This window comes from Zingiber officinale, chromosome 8B, assembly GCF_018446385.1.
Source record: "Zingiber officinale cultivar Zhangliang chromosome 8B, Zo_v1.1, whole genome shotgun sequence".
Classification (NCBI taxonomy): Eukaryota; Viridiplantae; Streptophyta; class Magnoliopsida; order Zingiberales; family Zingiberaceae; genus Zingiber; species Zingiber officinale.
The window spans coordinates 5,443,192-5,454,077 of NC_056001.1; the positions used below are offsets into that span (position 1 = coordinate 5,443,192).

General features: G+C 39.4%; 1 protein-coding gene across 1 annotated transcript; it reads right to left on the bottom strand.

The window, feature by feature from the left end:
• Positions 1-267: 267 nt before the first annotated feature.
• Positions 268-10,264, bottom strand: LOC122015764 (subtilisin-like protease SBT4.3). Its single transcript, XM_042572790.1, has 11 exons — positions 10,034-10,264; positions 7,343-7,434; positions 7,163-7,254; positions 6,844-7,081; positions 6,257-6,767; positions 6,089-6,171; positions 5,786-5,992; positions 5,390-5,501; positions 5,059-5,272; positions 3,211-3,222; positions 268-797 (listed from the first exon to the last, which is right to left on the bottom strand). Exons 1-11 carry the CDS (start codon positions 10,262-10,264, stop codon positions 268-270), a joined length of 2,322 nt encoding a protein of 773 aa, XP_042428724.1.
• Between the last annotated feature and the right edge of the window lie 622 nt (positions 10,265-10,886).

Sequence of the window (10,886 nt, forward strand, 5' to 3'; positions counted from 1 at the left end):
TTGATGTTTCTAGAAGAAGAAGAAAAGGAGCAAGAGAAATAGGGAAGAAGGGAAATTCATGTGGGTAAAAAAAATGATTCGCTTGCTCCTAGCACTTCTGTCAATTTGTCCCTAGGTCAATACGGAAGAGATAAAGGATAGATGATCACTAGCCATTAGTGGGGAAGAAGGGAAATTCAGGATCTTCTCTGTGTTTGATAATTTAATTTGACTATTTATTATTATTTTTTATTTTATTTTATTTTCAGAATTTAACATAAATCACAATCAAAATAAATCTGTGAAGACAACCATCACGCTCCTCACCTTATGCTTCCCGTCAGACCAAATGAGTGTCGCCGGCGCCTTCGAGTTCCTTGGCAATGGCCTGCCGGAAAATGACACAGTGAACCGCCTCTTTTCATTCAACTTCGAAAACTTCAACACACTAGGATTCACCACCACATTAAGTCTGTGATCAGCCGAGACCTTCGCCATGTACTTGCCGTCGCCGCCGCCGACGTTGGTCACTGTTCTCGAGAACTTCGCAGTGAAGGCTTTGCCGTACTGAACATACAAGGCCATGGAAGGGTAATTGAGATCCCTCGCTGTTCCATTGGTCCTGGCAGAGCAGGAACCGGCGTCGCCAGTGACAATCCTGATCATGGTTTTGGTGTAACCCGAATTGCAGAGCATTTGCGCGTAGTCATTGGCACCGGCGTCGTACACGAGACCTGGGTCGACAGCCTTCGCCGGGTTCAGTTGACCGGCTCCGTAAGATAATTGGTCTTGGCCAGCCGAGGGATACATCGGTTTAGCTGTATAAAACATGGACAAAATGATAAATTTTGCTTAAAAAAACAGGGTTGAAGAACAAAAGCATATGATATTGTTTAGGCTGAAGACCTGTTGTCATAAGGGCAGACATGATGGCTGCCGGCGACCAATTTGGGTGGAAGGACTTGACGTAGGCGGCGGCGCCGGTTACGTGTGGGCATGCCACGGAAGTGCCCGAGATTATGTTGAACTTTACGAACCTCGTGTCGTTGGGGAAGCCGGATACTGACACAACCTTTGACCAAGCGGCCAAAATGTCAATTCCTGGAGCACTTATATCAGGCTGCAAAAACATTTCACATGTAGTAGGTTTTCAAAATTTCCCATGTTGCAATACAATTAAATCCCTTAAAATGTGAAGATAATTGAACTGAATGATGAATTAATCACCTTCAAGATGTCAGGAGTGAAGGGGTTGGGGCCTCGTGACGAAAATGAAGCAACCAGGGGAGCCTTTGAGTCAAAAACTCCTTCACTTTTATGGAGGTTAGCCACAGGATTTCTGGCAAAATTCATATTCATGGGTAATTAATCAGTCAAGATTAATAGTAGCTATATATAATTTCTCTTTACACTATTAAAATTGGTGACGATTAAAATAGCTAAATAATATATAGCAGAAAAAAAATGCACAATGCGGTTTTGATGAACACCTATAGCTAGGACATGCTTCGATGAACTATAGAAACTTATATCATATCTAGCAAGTAAAGATGCAAGTGAAATTCTTTCTTCGACAAAGATTAAATTGAAATGCTACTTGTTCCATCAAGTATATATATATATAAGCACTCACTTAGTGCGGTTTATGTAGCGCAAAAGGTTGAGGCCATCCGCGGAGCTGACTACCATGATTGGCTTTGGAAATGAGAAGGAAACGTCAAGTGAAGAGTCATCTATATATACCAATCCTTCAATGCCTCTATTAAAAGTTGTTTCGAAAGAGAAGGAGTTGCAAAGAACAATCTTCCCGTTCACGCCGTATTCAAGATCTAGAAAAAAAGTGCAATCCCTGAAATACAACAAAGGGTGAACAAGTTAATTTGATAATTGAAAACAAGAGAAGATAGAATTATATATCTTGGTACCCTGGTTCAGTAATTTCAGTTGCCTGCATGTATGTGAAGGGGTGAAATCTATTTTCCGTGGCAAACGTGTTTACAGAAGCTCCCTGCATTGTTTTTCAATAAATAATAATATGAGTTTATGTATTTAAAACACCTATGTTTAATGCGTATATAACAAACAAAAAAAAAAGTATGAAAGAAATATGAGCATAAAGGAATGGAGTGCATGATCTATTTATGTGTTATCCATGAACAAGACAATGAAAAGCAGTTTTGGAAATGGTCAAAATTACATCATCTTTAAATTGACTAGCTACTCACCACAGTGGAAACATGATCTCCAGTGACCAAAGTGTCAATGATGTGCCTATCGATGCTGCTCGCCGCCACCGACACCATCCACGGTGCTACGTTGCTGACTGTGTAATGATATGGCCCGTCGTTCCCTGCGGAGGCCGACGTCAAAATCCCTTTCGCCATGGCGTGGAAGGAACCGATAGCCATCGAATCCTGGAAGTAATCCCCGGCATCATAGCTGAGTGATAGGGAGATGATATCGACGCCGTCCGAGATCGCGTCATCAAAAGCCGCCAAGATGTCTTGATCGGTGCATCCGAACGACCAGCACACCTTGTATACTGCGAGCCTCGCCGACGGCACGGCCCCTCGGGCGGTGCCCTCGGCGATGCCGTAGAGGCTGGCATGGGAAACGCTCTGACCGGCGGCGGTGGAAGTTGTGTGGGTCCCGTGACCTTCAAAGTCGCGCGGCGATGGTTCATTTGATGTGTAATTGCCGAAGCTATTATAGTAGCGTGCTCCGATGATTTTGCTTAATTAATTATTCAATTATAAATTTATATTAGTCATAACTTTAAATCGGGTTACCTAATTATAACCGTAAATGATCGAATGATATGCACATACTTGTTGCATGTCATATTTACACAAGCACCCTTCCATTTCTTCGGCGGAGGTCCTAATCCTCCATCATTGAAGGACTTGGACTCCGGCCATATTCCAGAATCGAACATTCCGACAATGATATCACTTTCCACTTGGAGATTCCTGTTAACACTCTGCGGGAACTTGAGGAAATCCCATGATCTCGTCGTGCGAAGCTTCAGGGTTTTACTAGGAAACACTGAAACTATTCCCTCCATTTCTACAGTATAATTAATTCGTGTTGAATTATAATTAATTTATAATATATCTATAATTCAAACTATTCCCTCTAATGAAAATTATACCGCTCAATTTTTCTGCCTCGTCTATAGAAAGTTTGGCAGCAAATCCGTTGAAACTCCTCTGATAGCTATACACCAAAGACTCACTAGGCGAGCTGCATTATCAATTGTTTTAGTCTCAAAATTTGACAAAATGTATATATATATCAAGTTATTACCAGTTCACCAGAATTTCTTTAAGCAAATTAAGATGTAGTTCAGGGGTTGAGTACTGTGATGAGTGTTGAGCTCCCATGTACACAATATAAACCTGCAACATGCCATTCATATATGACCACATTGATCATTCAATACAGATTAAAGAATAGTATTTACAAAAAATCTTGAAACTTATTTTCTTAATTTTGAATTACCCATCTTTCTTCATTTGAAGACGATGCAAAGAGAAGAAGAAAGGATATGAAAAATGCTAGAGAAATCAGATAAGATGGTGGAGAAGAAGCCATTAATCTTCCTATGGATTTCTGTAAATTTTCTACTTAGATACATGGAAATTTATAGTGCTCAAATTTTATGGGTTAGAATTGTTGATGTATTAATCTAATGGATGACAACTAACGAAGAGTTTACTAATTCAATGGAGAACATGTGGCCAACGGCAATGCAACGCTATTTTAATTAATTAGATCGTAAAATGAAACGTAACGTTACAACTTTATAGTTGACATGATCAAATTGTAATAAATTATACAAGAGCCATTGATGGAAATCAACATATTCTAAATTAATTCAAATATTTGTATCGAATAATTTATTCTTGTTTTTCTTTTTCTTTCATGGACCATGTGTTGTATAGATGTTTATTTATTTATGTTGAGATAAAATGAAGTACAATATACATATCATATATTAATTGTCATGTGGAAAACTTGTGACGTTGATAAGCTGTAATATCAGTTTAAATATCTATATATGGATAAGATGGAATAAAATGCTTGATGAACTTGCATAAACCTTACAGTGATTATGAATTGGATGAGGATTATTTTAAAAAGTCAACTTCAGCATCGATGCTGGAATTTATTGAATATTAAAATTTATAGTCATGAAACCCTTAGCTCTGATTAAAAATATTCCCTTATTCGAAGGATTATTCAAACAAGAAAGGAAATCTGAGATGTCATCGCCCCCCTTCTTCGCCCTCTCTATTCTTGCAGGTTCGGCTCTGGAGTTTTATATTTATAAAAGGGCTATTTAATTTTCAGAATACCTGTATAGTTTGCGTTGATGAAATAGAATTGTAATAAAATATAAAAAAATCATAAATTCGAAATGTTATATAATATTTTTTGTTTACATAGATAAATCAAGATGAGAAATCTGTGTAGACAACCATCACACTCCTCACCTCATGCTTCCCGTCCGACCAAATGACTGTCGCCGGCGCCGTCGAGTTCCTTGGCAATGGCCCGCCGGAAACCGACACACTGAACTGCCCCTTCTCATTCAACTTCGAAAACTCCAACTCACTCGGATTCACCACTACATTAAGTCTGTGATCAGCCCAGACCTCCGCCTTATACATGCAGCTTTGGGGGCCGCCGACGTTGGTCACTGTTCTCAAGAAGTTCGCGGTGAAGGGTTTGCCGGATTGAACATGTAAGGCCATGGAAGGGTAATTGAGATCCCTCGGAGTTCTATTGGTTATGGAAGAGCAGCAACCGGCGTCGTCGGTGACGATCCTGATCATGGTTTCGTTGTAGCCCGAATTGCAGAGCATTTGCACGTAGTCACTGGCACCGGCGTCGTAGACGAGACCTGGGTCTACGGCCTTCACCGGGTTCAGTTGGCCTGCTCCGTAAGATAATTGGTCTTGGCCGGCCGAAGGATACATCGGTTTAGCTGTATAAAACATGGTCAAAATGAAAAACTCTGTTTAAAAAAAAAAACAGGGTGTAAGAACAAAGGTATATAATGTTTAAGCAGGAGACCTGTCGTCATGAGCGCAGACATGATGGCTGCCGGCGACCAGTTTGGGTGGAAGGACTTGACGTAGGCGGCGGCGCCGGTAACGTGCGGGCAAGCCATGGAAGTGCCTGAGATTATGTTGAACTCTACCAACCTCGTGTCGTTGGGGAAGCCCGACGGTGATGCAACCCGTGACCAAGCGGCCAAAATGTCAATTCCTGGAGCACTTATATCAGGCTGCAAACACAAACACATTCACATGTATTAGGAATATTTACAAAGTTTCCCATGTTGCGATATAATTAAATCCCTTAAAACCGTGAAGGTAATCGAACTGAATGATGAATTAATCACCTTCAAGATGTCAGGAGTGATGGTGTTGGGGCCTCTTGATGAGAATGAAGCAACCAGGGGAGCCTTGGAGTCAAAAACTTCTTCACTTTTAAGGATGTTAGCCACAGGATTTCTGGACAAAATCATATTCATGGATTAATCTATCAGTCAATATTATTAGTACCTATAATTTCTCTTTACACTATAATAAATTAATGGTGGCAATTAAAATAGCTAAAGGATAGCAGGAAAAAAAAATGCAGTGTTCTATAGTTATCGTGAACCTAATCTGGGCTCCCTAATCATTTTTTTCTCCTAAAATCATATCTTGCAAGTAAAGATGCAAGTACAATTCTTTCTTTAACAAAGATTAAATTAAAATGCTAACTGATCCCTCAAGTATATATAAGCACTCACTTAGTACGATTTATGTAGCGCAAAAGGTTAAGGCCATCTGCGGAGCTGACTACAATGGCTGGTCTTGGGAATGAGAAGGAAACATCAAGTGAAGAGTCATCTATATATACCAATCCTTTAATGCCTGTATTAAAAGTTTCGAAAGAGAAGAAGTTGCAGAGAACAATCTTCCCTTTCACCACGTTTTTATCTAGCAAAGTGCAATCCCTGAAATAAAACAAAGAGTGGACAAGTTTGATAATTGAAAACAATATCACATCAAACTGGTTGCATCTATGAAGAGAGATACAATTATCTTCCTACCCTGATAAAGTAGTTGCATTTCCCGGCAAGTAGAGGAAGGGGTGAAATCTATTTTCCGTGGCAAACGTGTTTACAGAAGCTCCCTGCATTCATTTTCAAGACAATGAATTAACAGCAGTTTTGCATATGGTCAAACTTACATCATCTTTAAATTGACTAACTACTCACCAAAGTGGAAACATGATCTCCGGTGACTAACGTGTCAACGATGTGCCTATCGATGCTGCTCGCCGCCGCCGACACCATCCAAGGTGCCACATTCGTGACCGTGCCATGTCCTGGCCCTTCGTTCCCCGCTGAGGCCGACGTCAAAATCCCATTGGCCATGGCGTGGAAGGAACCGATAGCTATCGAGTCCTGGAAGTAATCCACGGGGAAGATATTGCCGAGCGACAGGGAGATGACATCGACGCCGTCTGAGATTGCATCATCAAACGCCGCCAAGATGTCTTGATCGGTGCACCCGAACGACCAACACACCTTGTACACCGCGAGCCTCGCCGACGGCACGGCCCCCCGCGCCGTGCCCTTGGCAAGGTCGTAGAGGCTGGCGCGGGAGACGCTCCGGCCGGCGGCGGTGGAAGCTGTGTGCGTCCCGTGACCTTCGAAGTCGCGCGGTGACGGTTCGTTCGACATGTAATCGCTGAAGCCATTGTAGTAACGTGCGCCGATAATTTTGCTTAATAATTCAATCATAAATTTATGTTAGTCACAAAACAATTATAAATGCAAATGATCAAATTTTATGTACATACTTGTTGCATGTCATATTTATGCAAGCACCCTTCCATTTCTTCGGCGGAGGTCCCAATCCCCGATCATTGAAGGACTCGGATTCCGGCCATATTCCAGTATCGAGCATTCCGATGATGACATCACTTTCCAATAGGGGATTCCTGTTAACACTCTGCGAGAAGTTAATGAAATCCCATGATCTCGTTGTGCGAAGTTTCAAGGTTTTACTACGGAACACTGAAACTATTCCCACCATTCCTGCAATATAATTTGTGTTCAATATTTGTAACTGATTTATAACATATCTATAATTAAAACTATTCCCTCTATTCAATATACCGCTCAATTTTCCGGCCTCTTCGATAGAAAGTTTGGCAGCAAATCCATTGAAACTCTTCTGGTAACTATACACCAATGACTCACTAGGCGAACTGCATTGTCAATTGTTTTAGTCTCAAAATTTGACAAAATATAATTTTTCAAAAATTTATATATATATATATATATATAATTTATTACCAGTTGACAAGAATTTCTTTAAGTAAATTAAGATGGAGTTCAGAGGTTGGATACTGAGATGAGGGTTGAGCTCCCATATACACAATATATACCTGCAACATGTCATTCATATATGGTAACATCGATTGATTCAATACAGATTAAAGAATAGTATTTACAAATAAAATATAATTTATTTTTTTTGAATTACCCTTCTTTCTTCATTTGAAGACGCTGATGCAAAGAGAAGAACAAAGGATATGAAAAACGAAAGAGAAATCGGATTTGATGATGGAGAAGAAGCCATTACTCTTCCTATGGATTTCTGTAACTTTTCTACTTAAGATACATGGAAATTTATAGTGCTCAATTTTTAGGGTTAGAATTGTTCATGTATTAATTTAATGCATGCCAACTAACGGAGAGTTTACTAATTCAATGGAGAACATGCATTACATGTTGCCACCGTAATGCAACACTATAAACTGTAATAAATCATAAAAGAGCAATTGATTGGAAATCGACATATTCTTAATTAATTCAAATATTTGTATCGAATAATTTATTCATGTTTTTTCTTTCATGCACCATATGTATGGATGTTTATTTATTTATGTTGAGATAGAATCACAATATACATATATATTAGCTGTCATGTGGAAAACTTGTGATGTGGTTTACCAGCTGCAATAGCAGTTTAATTAAATATCTATATATGAATGAGATCGGAATAAAATGCTTGATGAACTTGGTCAAACTTTACAGTACTGATTATGAATTGAATTAGGATTGTTTTAAAATGTCAACTTCACCACAACACTTGGTCCGACTTTAGCTGTCTATTGAATATTAAGTTTACTATTCATGAAACACTTAGCTCTGATTAATAAATTCCTGGATCATGTCTTCTAGTAGAACTCCACCACAACTGTAAAACTCTTTCTGCATTTCATTATTTTTTATCATTCGTAAACCCTTTTTAATTAGCATCAGCCATCTGGAAACTAAGTTAAAACAAGACTGAATTGTTAAACTAGATAACATCGAAATTGGGATGACTGATCGGGTCCATGAAAATTTTCCCTGGATAAATCATAAAGTGATTGTGGCGAGTGGAGCATCTCATAGTTACACACTTTATTTGAAAAATAAATTCTATAAATACACCGTAATTGAAGATCAAATCATGAATACTTTTTTTTTTCTTGTCATTAAAGTACGGGCGAATCGAGAGTTTCATTTCTTGCCCAAGCTGTGCAACTATTTGGTTAAATCTAAAAAATGGATGAAAATAATTTATTTCGGAAATTTAGTTCCGTCAATTTGGAAATTTAATTTTTATTTTGAAAAATATCATTTAATTCAGTTAATTCTGTTCGAATTTGAATTAACCAAATTAATTAAATTATTAAGAAAATAAATTTTATTTATTATGTTTCATATATAATTTATAATATTTGTTTAATATTTTATATTTAATATTATTTGTAATTTTTATTATTTTAAGGTTGAATTATGATAAAAAAAACTATATCAAATTTTAATTATTAATATTGTGTGGGTATATATATAAACAAATTCGGTTTATTCAATTTTAATAAAACTTCGATTTAGATCCGTTAGTTAAAATTAAATTAGTTAAATCAATTTTTGGTTAATTCGATTTGGTAATTAACTAAATCAACCGAATGCTCACCCTAACTACTCTCATCTAATCAAGTTGTACTCAAACAGTTTATGAGTTTGGTAGCATAGTTAGATTTTCGACTACAAATATTGATTTGGATTATCTCATGCCCTTATCTAAAAATATCGTTTAATTATGACCGAATAAAAAAATGACCGTCTTAAAGTGACAGTTTTACCTTTGCCACTAGCAAGTTTAATTTCTTAGTGTGTCGAGCTCGACGAGCGATCCTACATGACCTTGTCGGGAAGCGATGGAGAGCGGACTATCAGTGAGCTAGCTGGAATGCGAACTAGGAATAAGACTTTGACCAAAGAACTTCAGGAATCGTCTGCAACCATTAGCAAAAGGAAGAGGGAAATTGTTAGTAAGCGGACCAACGGAGTCCTTGGCGCTGCTACTTCGACGATCAAATCAGAAAACAACAGGAGCAATGCAATGGCACAAAATAGAAGAAAGTATGAGGTGTGAGTGTATATGTGTGCACGTACCTATACTAGCACCCTTTTTATAATGTCTTTCACAATCCCCGTATTTAATGAGACATTATCTTGATGTCAAACTTGTTTCATCACCATGCTTACACTATATATAGCAGTCACATCACGACTATGAAAAGGGTGCGTTGTGTATCTATAACAGATAAGTTCTTCTGATTCTCTGATAGCCCATGCACTGTATTAATGATGAAATGGGCTCATGGCCGAGAGGCCTATTGGGCTATTAGTTGGAAAATGGACCCCACATAGGGAGCCCACTTTTTTATGAGACCTAAATGGACTGTGGAGATATTCTAAGATGAAGTAAAGATCTACGAGCGATCTAACAAACCAGTGTTGGTTCTTTTATAGTCAATCTAATCGACTGCTCGGGAGAGAATGAGGAGTAGAGCCTCGTGCGGGTCTGGCAAAACTGGGAGTGGGGCCGATAGAGAGTATATTCAATCGGCGAAAGCTGATCGGGAGAGAGTGGGGAACAGAGCCCTATACGGGTTCAATAGAGCCAGGAGTGGGCCCATAGAGAACCTGTCCGATCGGCGGAAGCCGATTGGCAGAGAGCCAGGAGCAGAGCCTCGTGCTTGTCCGATAAAGCCAAGAGTATGGCCCGTAGAGAGCCTGTTCAATCAACGAAAACTGATCATGAGAGAGCGAGGAGTAGACCCCCGTGCGAGTTCGGTGGAGATGGAAGTGGGGCCCATAGAGAGCCTGTTCGATCAATGGAATACGATCATGAGAGAGCCGAAAGCAGACCCCCATGCGGGTCCGGCAGAGCCAAGAGTGGGGCCCATAGAGCCTGTTCGATCGGTAGAAACCGATCAGGAAAAGGTGGTCTTGCTAAGCCAGCTACTCGATTTTTTGACATATCTTGGACTTTGACCGACCCGTACTGGCCCATTGACCACCTAGGCCCACTGAAGGACTCTTAGCTTCTTTACAAGTCTCCCCTTCAAGTCTAGTTGAAGGAGGTCTAGTCTCGACTGACTAGACCTCTTCGTTCTTTAATTTTTTCGATCAGCCCCAAACTTTTGTTAGCATCACTCTGCTATGCTTTCTGTTAAATGCATGGTAATATGTTGTGATATGATGTGATATGAGTGATGACGTATTGTGGTAATGATTCGTTAGTGACATCTATTATAAATGTCCTTTCCTATAGTGCTACCACGTGGCCCGACCATGTCTACTCTTTTAGTTCATGAAGGGATGTCTGTCGATTGGACTACCAGTGGTTTCAGTCTTTCGATCTGACTATTGTAGTAATTGACCTTTTTACCATAGAGATCGGACGGTTGTGTCTTAAACTCTTAGAGTTTACAAGCTCTACTGGCTCAAGGTTTGTGCCTACACTTATTCCATCCTTTCAACACTCATTGCCTGC